We start from the raw sequence: 18,167 nt of genomic DNA on the forward strand, positions 1-18,167 counted from the left end.
CACCCTCACAAAACACCACATCTTAAGTCTTCAAAATAGTCAGTTGAAGGCTCTGATATCACAAACATCTGTTTCTGTCATAGTGACACACAACATGTCCTCATCTGAACTTCCATTTTTCTAAAACGTCGCTACATCTCTTATTCTTCATACCTTTTTTTATTCACTAACATGCAAAAAACAGGGAAAATATTGTACAAAGTTTGTTTTTACCAAGGCACTGTTCCTGCCTTGACCTCACTGCTGAACAACCTCTGCTTATACAGGCACACTGGGTTTCATCCAGAAGTTAGTTTATTTATATTATCCATTATTGATAACTCCAATAATAAAAACTGGAAGAAAATCTTACAGCCTTCGATGTGTAAAAATTATTTGTTGACGAAAAAATAATAACATGCTTCTGGGCTTAAATTGAGGATATCCGTCCAAAGGCATGATAAGTAACAATGACAGTGTTCCTGAATTGCTATGCACTGTACAAACATTTCACCTCTTTCTTGTGTCTGTTAAATACGTCTGGGCTCTTAAAATTGTGAACAAACATCCCAATATTATCAATATCCATACACACACACACACACACACACACACACACACACACACACAGGGACATTAATCTTAAAATATGCTATTATAGAAGGTCTAGAAGCATTTCCATTTTTCACAACAACAAAAAAACTGACCCATACATGTATGTCTGTTATTCTTTCAAATATGAATTCATTGATTGTATAATCTGAGATCACACAATTTCTAAACCTGTGGTTAGCACCCATTATAAATGCTGAACATGTTTCTTGTTCAGTTAAGCACTTTACTATTGGATTGCAAGCTAAGATTTTGTCCACTTTGGGGTATCAGCCTCCCCCTCGCCAGAGAACAGTTTTTGAGTTTTTGCTCCAAATATTTTGGCTAAGTCAAGTTCTGGACCTATGCTTAGAAAATGTCTTTTTTTTTTTAATTTTAAAAAATCGCCTTCGATGTCAATGAACAAAGTGTCTCAGCTGGACAAGCCTCTTCCCATGCTGAGTCTGGAGGAGGGGTTCTTGGCCCTGTGGAACCTCTCGTGCCTCAGGCAGTTGTCCTGCCGGTTGAACCTCTTCCCGCACAGCCTGCAGCTGAACGGCCGCTCGCCCGTGTGGACACTCTGGTGCGTCTTCAGGCGCGTCTTCTGCGTGAAGCGCTTGCCGCACTCCGTGCAGCGGTAGGGCTTGACGCCGGTGTGGCTGCGCTGGTGCGCCTCCAGCTGGCAGAAGCGGGGGTAGCTCTTGCCACACAGCGAGCAGATGAAGACGCGGTGGTGGGAGCTGGCGCTCATGCCCATGCCGCTTCGCCGGTGCATCAGGCCCGGCGTCCGGGGTCTCATGACCAGGTGGCGACTGGCCGGGAGGCTGTGTGTGTACGGAGAGGGAGTGTGTGAATTGGTGGGGGCCTGCGAATGAGAGGAGATCTGTGAGGTGTGTATGTGCGAGCCCAAGGCTGCATGTGTGGGGTGTGTTTGTGAGTCAGTGGGTATGAATGTGGGTCTCCCATGGGAAGCCACTGTGGGATGTGTGGCCATGTTGAGTGAGTAGGAAGTGCTTCCCTTGTCTGTTCTCGGGACTGAGTGTGTCTGTGGCTGAACTGCTGCCATGTCCACTGTGTCTTTAGGATGTCCATCTTTGCTTTGACCTACAGCATCTGGGAAGTTTTGAGAGATAGACATGCACCCGCCCTCTTCTTTCACAGACACTGAATTAAACAGATCAAGGTGTAAATCCTCTGGAAAATCCCTTGAGCCATCCTCAGGGCCTACAGCGAATAGATGTGCGTCAGAGGAACTGTTCTGCTCAGTATTGTAAGAGCAGCCTGGATCCTCATCTTCCACCTGACAGTGTGTTTCATCAAAGGATGGCCAAGACTGAGCCAGTGAGTCTATTGCTCCACCACCAGACTGAATACCCGTTGACCTATGCTCACAGTCTGCAAGACTGGTGGTCTGGCCTAATCGAACTTCCTCTGGCTCTCTTTTCAATGCAAAATCCGACCCTATGATATCCCCACTGTTGTGTGTTGGTGGAGGCAGATTATGCAACATCTCTCTGTCCCCATCATGTATAAATGGTGTCATTTGATCTTCTATTGATGTTTTTTCCTCTTCTTTTGGAACGGTATCTTGCGTTACTGTGTTAGAGTTCACAAGAGGATATTCTAAGGGAACGCACAAAACACAGGCATTACCATCTAAGAAAAACGCTAAAACAACTTAAGCAGGAATAATGCTTTACAGCTGCAACATGATCTATGACTATGACAATACAATATGCACTAATGCAATAGCAACATTAGCTAGCTACACTGTAACAGTTTTTCTTACCATCGCCGGCGCTTTCGGCCTGGATACCGACAGACACCCGTTCAGGAATCACGCGTATGGCAGCTCGCTGGGCTTTCCTAAGGTCTCTCTCTGTGAAAAATAATCTTTTCTTCAGAGTCTCTATCTCATTTTCTCTCCGACACATCTCTAGTCGTATTACTACATGGTCATCCTCTACAAGTTTGCTTATTTCTGCTATAGCGGCTTTTGCTAAAACCTCCATTATAGCAGTTATCTGTGTCTGGAAAGTAGTACTGGCAGACATTTTCGACTTTCTTTAACTGTTTTCATCAGATGCCGTCCTTTATTTTCAGACACTTCAATTCAGAAAATTTGCCAAGAAATGCGTATGTTGATGTTGATTTCATTGGCGTTTCCGTTGACAGCAACATCACCTGAATGACTACACTGTAAAATGTTTCACTGTGAATTTACTGTAAATTGCTGGCTACTAATTGCATGACTTTCACAGTAATTTACCGGTACTATTTCACAGTAAATTACTGTGAATTTCATGTTTTACTGTAAAAGTCATGCAACTCAGTAGCCAGCAATTTGCTGTGAATGTACAGCATCATGTTGTGTATAATCACAATACCGTACTGTACATTTTATTTTTTACTGTAAAAGTCATGCAATTTAGTAGCCAGCAATTTGGAGTAAATTTACAGTATCATGTTGTGTATAATCACAATACCATACTGTATATTTTCATTTTTACTGTAAAAGTAATGCAACTCAGTAGCCAGCAATTTGCTGTGAATTTACAGTGAAAGATATTGTACATTTGAACATTTGATTTGTGATTTACCTGACCTATACCAACATGTTTTGGATCTGGTCAATAAAAGCAACAACAAAGAAAATACCATTTGAACTTTTAATGAACACTTTTCAATGAAAATCATTGAGCAGGCCATACAAACATTATCATATGAAGACAAAGGATTGAACAAAAAAATATTGTACAGGCCTGAGACGGTGCAGCATAACCTTGTCTGATTTGACATGGAATGAGTCAGGGGGTAAATAGTGCAGTGTGTAAGTGCAGTATGGCAAGTCCATGTAATGCAGTATGTGTGCTCAGGATGCGAATGGCATGAGGAAAGAAACTCCTCCTCAGTCTTCTGTTTTAGCCAAGTGGGATCAGACGTCTGCGTTACCTCAATGGTTTAAATAGTCCATGGTCAGAGTGTTAAAAAATGTTGGCCCCCTGTCCGTCCTCTTCTGGTCCTGCAGGGGTAGGGTGGTGCTCTGATGGTACCTTCGGCAGTAAATCAAGTATCTGTAAAAGAGTACAATAGGCCCTGTCCATGAATATAACTAATACAAACTACTCAAACTAGTAATCTTTTGTGACAAATAAAAAAAATACCCACATTAGCAACCTATAAGTCAGATGCAATAGTTACAGTATAAGTAATGCAGATGTCGGGTGCTTTTCTTTTGATAGGAAGGATATTTCAAAGTGACCCCACAGTTCTGAGCAATAGTATATCTGTGTGATATCATACCTAAGTGCAACACTGTCTCCAGCAGCTCCAGCCTTTGTACGTACACCACCTTTCTGATGCCTTACATCGATCGTCCCCCATCTGACTTGCAATAGCAGCCTTTGGCTCCACACTGAGATTGTGACTTGGCACCTAAAACATAAAACAGCAATTGTCATACACCTTGTCATTGTCGAGCAAGATTTAAAAAATGAAGCATTAAAAAATAAGTAAGACAAGTCAATGAAATGTACAAACAGATATTATAATTACCTTGTGAAGGCAACCTTGCCACCACCACCATCACCATCTACTGTATGTTAATTCCTGGTATCAGTTTATTTGTGAGGGCTCTGTCAATAAAAGATAGGATTTAACATAAGTATGCATTCTATACAATACACTTGAAATAATGAATATGATCAGTTTGGCAGATATTCACAACACTTTACATTACCACCAACACAATGGTAAACATGGATATTTCAAGAGTATAGTATTTTAAGTAGCTGCATTCATTCACAGTAGAGCACTCACAATGGTACCAATAAATACATTCAAAACACATTAACACTTACGAGGGAAGCAGCTATGGCTTCTAGACGTCATCAATTAGCAAGTAGTGCAATCAGGACAGACCGACTTTACCCGGGATGGTTGATGGAGCCCACTACACAATCATAACAAATAGACAAGGAAGAGAGGGGATAAACGTACAAATTAATGCACACATCATAATGCTATATGTAATTCTGTACATTTTTTGTATGTGAATGTGTGCAGGGCCGGACCTACATTATTCTGGGCTGTCTTCGTATGGAAGTGGCACAAACTTGGAATTTTCCAGAATGCGCTCAGTGTTCCCAGGGCACCAGTCCTCACAATGCAATGTCTGTAAACAGAGGGAACAGAGGGAGACTAAGATTAATACGTTGCAAAACACACAGAAGATAAAAAGATCATCACTGAAGCACTACTACACTCATATGCATTTTAAATAAACACATAGTTCGGCGCAGATTAGGTATATCAAACAAGGGATAAATAAGGGCTATGAAATTAAGAACATGAAGCCAAACACTACCCTTCACAACCTAAAGTGCATCATTCTCGATGTCAGGTTCCTACGTCACAGTCCTCCGCCATATTGGAATTGGGGAAAGAACATCGTCTCCGCCATAGGAACCCATTCAATTTAGCGTCAAAAGGTAGTAGTCAAACTTTTAATTAACGTGTCATTTTTATAATTTGAGTCATTAGCTGGAGAGACTAAGGCCTGATATATACACAAATCGAATTAGGTAGGTTTGGATTATACGAGATGCCCGTACGAGGTACGTGAAGACCGGTGGATCTTCACTAAAAAATGAATGGGTTCCTATGGCGCTGCATGGCGGAGATGTTTTGTTTCCCCCATTTCAATTTGGCTGCGGCCATGAACCTGACATCGATTTGTGTATATATCAGGCCTTAGTCTCTCCAGATAATGACTCAAAGTTAAAAAATGACACGTTAATTAAAAGTTTGACTACTACCTTTTGACGCTAAATTGAATGGGTTCCTATGGCGGAGACGATGTTCTTTCCCCAATTCCAATATGGCGGAGGACTGTGACGTAGGAACCTGACATCGAGAATACCCCCATTCACATCCTTGACACGTCTGTTAATGACAATGGCCATACTAAACTGCAGTTTAGTTAAGGTTAAGGTGGGAGATAAATTACTACATTCATTAGTTTTACTGGTCCGTGGTCCTCTTTCCCTTTGTATCAGCACTACTGTATATCAAATTTCAATTAAGTTATCTACCTAAGCCTATGTCCCATGACAATTCTTAAAAGTCACGTTAGTTGGGAAAGTAACGTTAACAACTCTCATCTGTGTCTGCAATGTTAACTTAATGTTAGCCTGCATGGCTACAATCAGCCACTTTAAAGATAGCTAACGTAAACGTTACTTGCGCCTGATATTTCATTCAAACTAAAACTACATTCACAACGACATCTTACACAGACATATTGTTGGATATGATATTAACTACCATTCCAGATATTGCACATAATCGTGAAGTTAGCTATTGAAAAAGCTAACTGTTGGCGATTCTTAGCTCGCTAGCTAATGGCTAGCCAGCCACTTCTAACACAACGGGTTTTGGTAAACATTACAGTATAACACCAATATATATTTTTTTAATTAAATTCCCGTTTCTAAATAACATACAAAAGCACTGTACTTCTTACCTTGGATATGATGGCAGAGTTTGTACAGCTTACACATGCAGAAAAGTGATAATTGAAGTCACTGGTGGACGGCTGAGTTGAAAATTCAGTTGAGGGTGGCAGGTGCTGGTGGGAGGGGTGAACGTTAGAAATCGCCCCACAATGCTGTGCGGTTCAAGTGCAATTCAAATTTCACAACAAGGTGCTGTAATGTGATAGAGCTACTGTGATTTTACAGTAAATGTTTGAGTACAGTAATTTACTGTGCAATAATACTGTATGGTATTGTGAAATCACAGTAATATTTAACAGTGTATATATTGCCATCTATTGGAATGGAAGAAGACATTCACTGAGACATAATTGGTAAGAATCCTCAGTAGGCTCATTTGTTGGAAATGTTACTTTGACTCTTGGTTTGATGTCCTAATCAATGTAGCCTACATTCCATCATTAAAAGAAATTAGCAAATAATGGAATGCCAAATATCTTTTAAGATGCGCAGATAGTAAAGATGCGCAGATAGTAAAGATGGGTTCACTGATAGGCTATTTCTTAGCATTCCATGAAATGTGATCATGCTTTCAGAAATGGAAATGGTCCCACAAAGACACATTGGACACAAATGATCCACATTCAACAGCTAAGCCACAACGCCCCTTAGCTATTCTAAAATCACTGTGACCATTGGGCTTATTAGACTACATTGACTGACACCAGTATTTAGGCCTACAATAGCCTATTCACTTTTCCCAACAATATGAGCACTTGTTTGTTCACTTTATTAGGGACACTTATATGCATTGTGTTTTTTTTTTATGCAAATGCTTGCCTTTGTTGGTTTGCAATCTTTGTTTTCCTTCTGTCACAATGTACTAATAACTTACAGTCACACTGGCATTCGTTTAAGACTGAATAATATAGCGACATTATTTGATAGAATGTTCACTAACAAATATATTGTGAGAAACAACTCTTGAAAAGTGATTAAATTAAAAGCAAATTTCTCATACTTGCACACTTAGTAAAACATAAATTTTTGAATATTTGTTTGTTTGAAGAAGGCACCCTTTAACCCAGAGAGTTGGAACAGTTTGCTCAGGAAGATGGGTCAAACTACCTGTTGATAGATGTAGTCAAAAAGACACTTTTTGGCAGTGATTTCCTTTAAAGACTGTCCAACACACTATGTTGTGGATGCAACAGCATGAGTAACAACAGTGGTAAGATAAATCCAAACATAGGATGTACGTAGGTGGAAGATGTTGAGATATGAGTAAGAGATTAAGAAAGAGAGGCATCTGTGGGAGAGTCTCTAATAGAGGAAATAGAAACAGTTAAGCAACGTGAGCGATATAGAGAGACTATCCCATGTATAGCCAAACCCTTTAACCAGGTGTGAGTCATTAACCAAGCCGTGGTGTGCACAGGATGTGACAGGCCTAAATATAGGGCACGGGGTATCATAACAAGTAATTAAATAAACTATAAAGGCAGGTAGATTTTTATTTCTAAAGGCCATGGATCCAGGATATATGCATCCATAAAGTTCCATTGGCCTTACAGGTATGGTGAAGGATAGGCTATGTGATGATGATCCAAAAGGCCAAGGGAACTTTATCAGCGAGCATTTCCTAGAGCCATGAAATAACTTTTCAAAATAAAAATCTGCCTGCCTCTATGGGAATATAACATAGGTGCATAACTTGCCCCATGTATTTTAAGGAAGAACATTTATGTATTTACAATACATTATTCATTCACAAAGAACATTGGTGTCCTTAAAGGTTGGATTTATCCTCATTTTAATAATTATGGCTTTAAGATTGAGTATTATGATAGGTTGGGAAGGAACCTGAACCCCAGCTGTATGCTGTGTGTGCATGTTTTGCAGTAAACCGCCCGCTTCTGACTGAAACAGCTGTGTGTCGGCGTCACGTTCTTTTATCATCTATGCTCAACCAATCACAACGCAGAGAGCTAAATCCACCGGTTACACTCATAAAGTATGAGCACAACATATCAAACAGGAACTTATATACAGTATAAAGTTGTCTTTTGGTTGTAAGTGCTTCTATTTTTAGCGACTGTTGACATGTTGGAAGCGCAGGCATTTGGAATTTCCATCAACAAGCGTAATCACACAACAGCGCTTCCTGTCACAACAAACAAAAACGGAAAATAAATAGATATTTTCTTTAATTTCAAAACAGATATTTTGTTTTGGTATTTTGACAATGCATGGCAACTTGCTCCCATGGTAATATAAACAAGTTCAGTCCATGTACATTAGGGGTCCAGCCAATTGGTGCTAATAGTGAAATGGAGATCGTCTGAGCGCAGTGATGTGCATAGTAATATCCATCTGGAAGGTCCTGTCACTGGCCAATCTGTATTCCTGGCTATAATTCCACCATGAAGACAAAAGAACACTCAAAACAACTCAGAGAAAGGTTATTGACTATAGCATAAGTGAAAAAAAAAACAAGTCATCCCCTGGAGTTCAATGAAATCCATCATTAAAGGTGCACTATGAGATCCTTTTTGACGTCACTTCTTTTGACGTTCCATAAACACCAAAACAAAACAAACGCAAGGTGCACAGGATTTTAGAATGTTCCTTGTGGAGTCGGAATAAATTGTTGCAAATCCGACATCAGCGTTCTATGCTTCCCCCTTCTGTCGGACTGACTGTCAGCTGAGTTAGCCAGCCTCTGTAACTTGCTAACAATTTGGATAACAACAAGATACACTTACTCACGTAACCTTCGTCTGTAGGATAGATTATTGAAACACGTTCTGCGCAAACATTTAGTTTTCCATGAACTTGTTCCATTAAGTCTAAGTAGTCAGCCTTTTTCAAACACTGCTAGCTGGTATAAAACGAGGAAAAAGCCGGCCCACAGGCAGCCCTAGGCAAACATAGGCTACCAATGATTTCCATGCAAACTGAAAATCGGACGAGGAGTTGTGTTGGATTAATCAATTTACAGTTAGCGATTACAGTGGCACCTGGAAAATTATGCATTCATTCATCATGTCACGGGCAGACATTTTTTGGGGGTGTGAGGTCTCTGTTAAACGATTTCCCCCCTCTTAACCCTCCATAAATACCAGTGGCCTAGGTCTAGTGAGGGAGCTTTATTTGTTAAAATATGACGACGAGGATCCCAACGAATTTCCTTCCGCAACATCGGAAATCCTTAAATAAACAGTCTGATAGTCTATGGCGCTGCCATATCCTACTAAACATGCCTTAAACTATTTTATGTCCCGACTCGACTGTATGTGGCCTCGACACTTTGCGCACAGTAGCCTAGGCCTAGAGATAATGAAAGGGAGCGATGAGCGAAATCTTTAGCCTATAGGCTAAAGATTTCGCTCATCGCTCCCTTTCATAGTATACTTCATATTATATTTCATATAGTATACTGTCTATGAACGACACAGCACAGCAGCCAATTATGAAAAAGACGGATACCGTAAGAAGTTAACTATAAGGATACGCTAGGCTGTCGTGGTTAGTAGGCTAGGCTGTGTCAATGTTGCAGTTGAGAGAAATAAGAGAATATGGGCTACAATGAACCAATTCTCTCAAGTCAGTCGACAACGAAAATATAGGTAGGCTACAATATGATGCAATCGGATCGGTCTTAAATTAAGCTATGGCATAGGCTTCTTGCAAACGACCGCTACAGGCATCAAGCTTGTGTTTTTTTGTGCTTTCACAGACTGCACAACAAGCTTTCACTGGAGGCAGCATATGTGGCGTGTTTTACGATTATGATTATGATCACTGCTTCTTCATTACTCACAACACCTGTTCGGTCCTGTTCTGGACTCCCGTTTGAAAAGTATAGGCTTATAGTGGTTGTCGTGCTACCATGTTACTTGACTTAGCCTAGGCCTACATTATAGTGATTGGTAATGCGCCAGTGGCTGTAAACAAAGGTTAACTTAGCCTACGGATAGAAAATAAGAAAAAAAGATGATAATATAACGTAGCTAAGTTAGTTTGCCTGCTAGCTAGCTTAACAGAATCTCCCAATGGGAATTGATTATCTATTCACCAGCGCACATTATCTGACTAAGTAAATGCCTAGGCTATTACCTCCTTATTCACTGGAAAGTTGAAAAATAATAAATCGTGCCTTTCACACGGCCAGATCTTACAGTTCATTACCGTGTAAACAAAAAAACCCAGCTGACAACGGCAAAAACAGCTGTTTAGGTGTTATGATTGAACTGTGTCTGAAATGTTGCGCTGAGCTTACACAGTGGCGCGCCTGACGTCGAACTCAGAGCTTCATTCTTTTGACGTAATAACTGATCAATCTGGCTCTGTTCTAGAATCTTTGGTTTGTTATTGTTTTGGTGCACATCCTGTGCCCCTATTGTTGTTAACGTTTGTTTTGAGGATCACAGCCCCTGTGTTGTCTTTTGATATCGGGTTTTTTCACATCGTATTCAGTGGACAGACAGCAAGCTGATCAAGGGGAGAAACATACGATTTGAGATACAAATGAAATCTCGCTAAGATCAAGCAGGATCTCATAGTGCACCTTTAAGGAATATGGCAAATGTACAAATCTGCCAATAGAGTAGGCATCACCACAAACTGAGTGACCATTCAAGAAGAAGAGGCCACCAGCACATGTGACAGGACTCTCAGGTTTATCCAACCAAATGGATACAGATCTCTTTTCTTTGCTTCAAATGGATGGTAGTGGTGCACAGGAAACAAACCAAACAGAAACAGAGTCACAATATACAACACAAAATAACCAACAAAATGTAATACACGTAATAACTAGATGCCCCGTAAGTTGGTGACTGCTATGCAGCCTGACCTAACACAGATACAGCGTAACCCTCAGATGCCCTTGAGAAAAATGCAAAATGGTTTGCAATCTGCTTGCCGCTTACGGTGACTCTGTGATATTTTTATCTAGATGAAGATGTGACAATATGAAACCTTTCTCTTGAGAACCACAAAATAAGTTTCGTTCTCAAGGGAAAGGAGAGAACATACAAGGAGAGAAGACAAAATGAAGGAAGCCAAGTTCTGAGTTCAAAGAAAGGTGAGCTCAAACATTAAACACACAAGATGACACTGCATTAACTGCCATTTCCTCCTCCGTATAAAGGATAAATCAAGTGAAGTATAGGCTAACATTGCAACAGCAGGGTATAGATTTGAAGCAAGCAAATATTAAATGAATACTAAGCCATCATTATGCTGGCTATATGATAAATAATAATCTATAGCATAGGCTAGTTCCCAGACGTCATGACAAAGCCTACACAGTGCCCATCATCCAGCTAGCTGCCTGCTGAAACTTAATTTGTGAAACACATTCCAGAAACTGTCACAGAAAGTGGTCCTGCCCCCTCATCCTCCACTGATGCAGATTTGAGTACTACGGCAGCCCTGCATACAATTCTGAGGAAGTTTTAAAGCTTCCGCCAAACAGCTTTTGGCTGAGTTGTCAAAGCTGTATGGTTGAGTAGTAAAGCTCTTATTAAATCTCGATTTAAGTTTGCCCAAAGACATGTGGGAGACTCCAAGGTCAAATTGAAGGTCTGCTGAGACCAAAATTGAGTTTTTCGGCCATCAGAATAAATGTTATTTTGGCGGACTCCAAACATTGCACATCACCAACAACGTACCATCCCCAACTTGAAGCATGGTGGTGCTCGCATGCACCATGCTGTGAAGATACTTCTCAACAGCAGGCCCTTGAAGGCTTGGGAGAAGATACTCAGCAAGTAAACCCAGCAACACAATGAGCCGAAGCCTACAGCAACACTACAGAAACACACACAACACGGCACACGGTGAATGTTCTGGAGTGGCCAAGTCAAAGCCCAATATGACTTAAAAATAGCTGTTAACACTGATCTCCTTCCAACCTGGCAGAGCATGAGCAGTATTGCAATAGAGTGTAAAATTGCAGTATCCAGGTGCTTAACTGAGATCCAAGCAGACTTTTATTACTTTTATTGCGGCCAAAGGTGCATTCTCCAAGTTGACTTGAAGGTTGTGAATATTTATGCAATCACTTATTTTGCATTATTTTTTTTAATAATAATAAAAAAGCATTACTTCATAGAAATATGCTTTCAGTTTGACATTAAAGAGAGGATTTGTATAAATTATAGTAAACAAGATTCCATTTATCAAAGTGGAAATAGCCAAAGGAGGGTGAATACTTTTTAGAGGCACTGTAGTGCAAGGCAATTGGTTAAGACAGCTGAATCAGTGTGACCGTTCTGATCTGATGCTCTGACATATAGTTCAGCCAGGAATACTCAGAGACATAACTGAAGTTAACAAAGATTTTAATCAGAATAGAAATTAGCAACAATGAGAGTCTTTGGCGTAGGCCCCGTCCTAGGTCCAGGTCACTGAGTGTGCGGACCCTGGCAAATCCTGCCGGAACGAGAAGCAGGGGCGAAGCCTACCCCCTGGACAACTGGACGAGGACCAACCTGGTGGTGATTAGGGAGGGAGGGTGGGAACATCGAAAATCGGCACCTGAAAGCAACAAGGCAGGTGCCTGGGCAGAGTCATTAATAAAGCCAATGTAGCCTGGTGATTGGTCGAAGGTAATGAATGAATGACGTATTAAGTATACCCGGCAGAACTACGCTGCAGCTACGCAGGCGCTACATTTCAGCCAGGAATACTCAGAGACATAACTGAAGTTAACAAAGATTTTAATCAGAATAGAAATTAGCAACAATGAGAGTCTTTGGCGTAGGCCCCGTCCTAGGTCCAGGTCACTGAGTGTGCGGACCCTGGCAAATCCTGCCGGAACGAGAAGCAGGGGCGAAGCCTACCCCCAAAAATAAGTTACCCATTGGAAGCTTAGCTGGATCGTCTTCACTGAATGAGGGCGAAGCCTACCCCCAAAAATAAGGTTACTGGAAGCTTAGCTGGATCATCTTCACTGAAATAAAGAACAATATTAAACAGCTTATGTTTTATTATCCTGTTAAACTGAAAGAGCGAGAGAATGTAGGTATATGAAGTAAGTCATAAATTGGCATAGAAACCTTAGCCGAATGGCATCACTTGACCGTCTTTAGATCTGAAGATCTACAGGGCAGTCCTTAGCTACAGGCCAAGTGATCTCAATGAATATAATGAATGATTAGAAGACATGTGATACTATAAGTAAATTAAAACGACTAACCTGGAAAGGGGCATCAAGAAGGCCTAGCACCTTTTAATTGTTTTGAACGACTGAAGTCGAGTCAGGTCAAGTTGTTGTACGAGTGGAAGGCCCGAGTTGGCCATGAGTCGAAGGCCCGAGTTGGCCATGAGTCGATTGGTACGATTGATGATGAGGATTGATGATGACTATTGATAATGATTGAGAAGTGATAAGTGATTAATAACAGTTGAGTGATTTTGTGATCGTATGAGACTGAAGAAAGGGCAGTGAGGACATGGGATAATTTACCACTGCTTGGACCCATTATTTAAGGTGCCGGCTGTGCGAGTTGAGGTAATTCTTGGGGTCCAGTATAAAGCAAGAAACTGAGTAAAGTAGAATTGAGTTAAGTAACCACCACCAGTATTTGCAAGTAAAGGTATGAGGATTATGAAATGCTCATTGTTGCTGAGGAAGTGTTTGTATTTACAGAACTATAACCATGTGCCAATAGACAGTGCTGTAGATAGAGTGAGGCTAGAGTGTAAATAGATAGAGTGGGGGGCCCGAGTTGGCCATGAGTCGAAGGCCCGAGTTGGCCATGAGTCTATTGATATCGTTGATGATTGATGATGATGAATGATGATGATAATGATTGATGATGATGATGATGATTGATGATTGATGATGATGATTATGGAGGATGATGAATGATTGATGATTATGATTATGGAGGATGATAAATGATTGATGATGATGATTGATGATTATGATTACGGATGATGATGAATGATTGATGATGATGGATGATTATGATGGATGATGATGGATGATGATGATGGATGATGATGATGGATGATGATGATGGATGATTTATGATGATGATTATGATTATGTAGGATGATGATGAATGATTGATGATGATGATGATGAATGATTGATGATTATGATTACGGATGATGATGAATGATAGATAATGATGGATGATGATGATGGATGATGGATGATTATGATTACGGATGATGATGAATAATAGATAATGATGGATGATGATGATGGATGATGGTTGATTATGGATGATGGATGATGATGATTGTGATTATGGATGATGATTATGGATGGTTGATAAGCTTGCGAGAAAAAATGAGAATGAGGTATACGGGTGGGTAGAAGGCAAGGAAACTTGCTTAAATGAAAATTTACCGGAGAAAGCGTATTGGTGTTAAGGGGATCCGTGGCAGATTAGAATCATGATGGTGTAACTCATGACAATGTGCTATGGCTACCAGGGAGAGGTTACCATCCTATAAAGATGAAGCTATCAGACCTGAGAGCAGGTTTGAAGGCGAGTTAACCCTAAGCTCCTTGCTCTCGGAATACCCCTCGAAGGACGACCGATAAAGGTGCATTAGCAGAACGAAATCAGAAACTTTACGAGGTAGCAAAAGGAATCTCATCCGACACGCATTAATGCCTCTGAGAAAGCAAAAGCAAGGACATGCGTAACTATGCGATGTGCCAAAACAAACGAGCGAGTAAGTATTTGATGGAACGTTGGCACTTGTGGGCATGTAATTGTAGCCTATGACATTCGAAGGATTTTCACGAGCCGGAAGATACCAACGGTTAATTAATACTTAAAGAGACCCTATGCCACTTTCTGCAGGAGACGATCGCTCCTCATTTACGTCTGGAAATCTGGGACGAAGAACCACGCTTGCAATTTATTTAAATATAGCCTATACATGTATAGATATACACGCTAAAGCTGTCGGGGAAGCTCTGCAGAGAAAATGCAAGCATAAAACGAGCGAAAACTAAAAACGAACCGAAACCAGATGAAATCGCCAATCCTGTATAGTTCCTCTTTAACCTATGGATATAAGGTGATGCTATGCAATAGAATATGATAGCATGACTAGTTGAATGAACTAATGCAATGACAAGATGCTTATGGTCGAGCGATAGTGCGTGATCCAACATTTGTGAGAGAAACTAATATGGTAGCTCAACACCTGAGTACGCCGTCTGAGACATGAGTTTAAGAAAAGTCCTGCAATCTGTGCCCCGATTGCCCTCTTTTCATTGGAGATTGTACAATGATTTACAAGTTGTTTACCAAGATAAGCACCTAACGTAGCATGATGCAGTTGACTGGAGCGCACCGTGGCTCCTGTATGACTCTCAATCTGACCGGCCTTGGAGTTTAGTCAGCGACTGTATAATCTTATGAACAGAGGCTACAGTGCAAGGCCGACGTTAGCCTGAGAGAGACCAGACGAATACCTGCGAATGTGGACCTTCTCTGCAGGCCAGACTGGCAAGGCGGCTCCCGTTTCTAGGTAGCCTTCCGCAACTCGACACACGAGAACGATCGCCCATCTGACATAGGGCAGCTCAGCATGATGCGCTGATTGCTCGTACGCTCGTACGCCGAGCTTTGAGAGTAGCCTATGCCGAGATGTATAGCATGGATTTGCATACCATGATGAGGAATTTGATTTCACGCCATGAATCAATGCATGACACGCGATACACGATGAAGTCTATGACGTGATGAGATTAACTAAACTTAGGCATGGTAGGATAGGCTGCACGTTGAGTAAAATGACATAACGATAATATCAGAACCGAGACCGATGAAAATACGTAACCGCAAGTACGACCATAGCTAATTAGTAAGTTAATGTAGGCCTACAGTGGAGAGACCGGTGAGTTCTAGCCTGGATGGAGCCGAATTTGGCCCCGCCTACATCATTTTCCAGCGGGAAGTTAGGTCTGGCATAGCTCCGTTAGAGCAGAACTATTTTCAACCCAGAGCTGAACATACTGATTAAACTGTCAGGGCAGGCTTTACACGATGATGGACAGATGAACGACAGTGACGTCCACTCCTTGGTTGATTTTGATTGCAACAGAAACGCTATGGATGCATATTTTTTCCATGCAGTTAGGCCTCACTGATTCGCACAACGATTTCTGAACACTTAGACCAACCAATATGTGGTAAAGACCAGAAGATGAAGCCTAGGCTACATTATTGGTTATTTCGTTGCTCTGTTTGGTGAGGTCTATCCAGTGAGTGCAGAGCCATCGCTCTGTATTGGTTGAACACTCCCAGTAATCACAGCTGAATGGATAAGATTCAGACTCACATTCTGACTAGGATTGTGAGAGTCGGCTATATGAGTTCCACTATAAGACGATAAAGTTCGAGCCGCATGGTCAAAAGACAGCATGATTGACAGTTACTATGGAGACCGCATGATTGATATGATGACTTGAGATTACATGGTGATAATTGAACCCTAATCATGATTGTGATATGATGGCTATGCATCTGGATGAGGCTTAACAAGCTGTAAAGTTTTCCACAATGTTCATGAATCATGACTACCTGAGAGAGATTTCATTGATTAAAAGGCTGTGAGAATGTCACGCAATGACCGAATGTTGCTGCCTTCATGCGCCGTGGGATATGCCGAGGTGAATGAATGTCCAAATCGAAGTCTGGGTATTTTGTCTTAGCTGTGTAGGCCAGCAGCTAGTTAAACTGCGACATGGCCTCGTACCTATAGTCGATTAGCGAGTAGACGACGATGCGTGATAATTAAGTAACCTGCGAGTAGAAGTAGATTAATATGAGAATCCAGACGAATGACGAGCGACGTGCAGGAGCCTACAGCGAGGCCTGTTGCCGATAATGGATTCCGTGGAAGGAAAGAATTCGAAGAACGCGGATAGACCGCAACAGACTGGAGCAACGCTTCTATGCTGTAGCCGACGGGCCGTCTCCTGGACAGCAAGCCTACCGTAACACAAACAGTACCACTACCGACGCCAGTGGAGCATTAAGCGAATCCCACGACACAGCCAACAGAGACGGGCTAATTAGCGAAACCGGGGCCATGGCGAAATGTCACGAATATTAATTGGAATAACTTTTAAACATGCGTTGATTGTAGTAGCGCTTGGTGAAGCCGGCGATTATCATTACGAGTTAAAGGTGTAAATGAGCGTAATGCTAAAGTTCAGGTAATCGCGTTGAGTAGCCTAAGCGTGACGGGCTAACGTGTTAACCGATAGCAGCTAGCTAGTCGAAATCCGTCGTATCATACGCGAATGTGAACATGCCTTTACTGGCTACGCCTGATTAAGATAGTGCAAACAAAACATGGCCTATAACAAGTGTTTGTGGAGAAATGTGAGCTAGGAATGTAGGCCTAGTTGAATCGGCGTTTCTAACGTAAATGTTGTTTGGATTGGGCTAGCCTGAGGTATGAAGATAGACCCTCTCGACGGGTTAGAGCAATTACGGAAGAGTGCGAATTATCCGTGGATTATAAACCGCATGAAAGCGAGATTCCCAGATCAGACTGCATCACATTTGACGCGGGTTGCGAGGGCTTGCAGAAGTCAACAAGAGTGAGCTATCTTGGCGCATGAAACCAGAGTGCTACGAGGTAAAGATCTTTCAGTAAACTGTTAACTTGCCTCTTCTGCGACGACGCTGTGTTTTCCGCGTCCTGAGTTGGCCTACTGCATTGGTTGTAGGCTAGCCGACTCCCGGTAGGCTACTCGAGTTCGTAGACTACGTCCGCTACGAATTTGATGCAACATTGAAGTGGCATTAGCCATTAGGAAGTAACGTGTAGCGTGAAGGCGGCTATAAGCGAATGAACCGTGACCCTCGTCGTGAGGGAGAACATCGAAAATCGGCACCTGAAAGCAACAAGGCAGGTGCCTGGGCAGAGTCATTAATAAAGCCAATGTAGCCTGGTGATTGGTCGAAGGTAATGAATGAATGACGTATTAAGTATACCCGGCAGAACTACGCTGCAGCTACGCAGGCGCTACATTACTTCCCCTGATGAGTAAACATGCTGATACTATGGACTTGACTGGTGATTAACAGTGACAAAGTAAATGAGTGG

General features: G+C 41.6%; 1 protein-coding gene and 2 long non-coding RNA genes across 3 annotated transcripts; all 3 read right to left on the reverse strand.

The window, feature by feature from the left end:
* Positions 1–110: 110 nt before the first annotated feature.
* On the reverse strand, positions 111–2,726 carry LOC134068423 (zinc finger and SCAN domain-containing protein 2-like). The gene is made up of 2 exons (XM_062524031.1): positions 2,360–2,726; positions 111–2,193 (listed from the first exon to the last, which is right to left on the reverse strand). Exons 1-2 carry the CDS (start codon positions 2,622–2,624, stop codon positions 1,004–1,006), a joined length of 1,455 nt encoding a protein of 484 aa, XP_062380015.1. The 5' UTR covers positions 2,625–2,726; the 3' UTR covers positions 111–1,003.
* Positions 2,727–3,380: 654 nt separating this feature from the next.
* LOC134068429 (uncharacterized) lies at positions 3,381–4,405 on the reverse strand. Its single transcript, XR_009936705.1, has 3 exons — positions 4,126–4,405; positions 3,874–4,005; positions 3,381–3,644 (listed from the first exon to the last, which is right to left on the reverse strand). It is a non-coding gene; the product is annotated as an uncharacterized LOC134068429 (long non-coding RNA).
* Positions 4,406–12,398: 7,993 nt separating this feature from the next.
* Positions 12,399–18,090, reverse strand: LOC134068433 (uncharacterized). Its single transcript, XR_009936706.1, has 2 exons — positions 13,273–18,090; positions 12,399–13,193 (listed from the first exon to the last, which is right to left on the reverse strand). It is a non-coding gene; the product is annotated as an uncharacterized LOC134068433 (long non-coding RNA).
* Positions 18,091–18,167: the final 77 nt, after the last annotated feature.

Source organism: Sardina pilchardus, chromosome 2, assembly GCF_963854185.1.
Source record: "Sardina pilchardus chromosome 2, fSarPil1.1, whole genome shotgun sequence".
Taxonomy (NCBI): Eukaryota; Metazoa; Chordata; class Actinopteri; order Clupeiformes; family Clupeidae; genus Sardina; species Sardina pilchardus.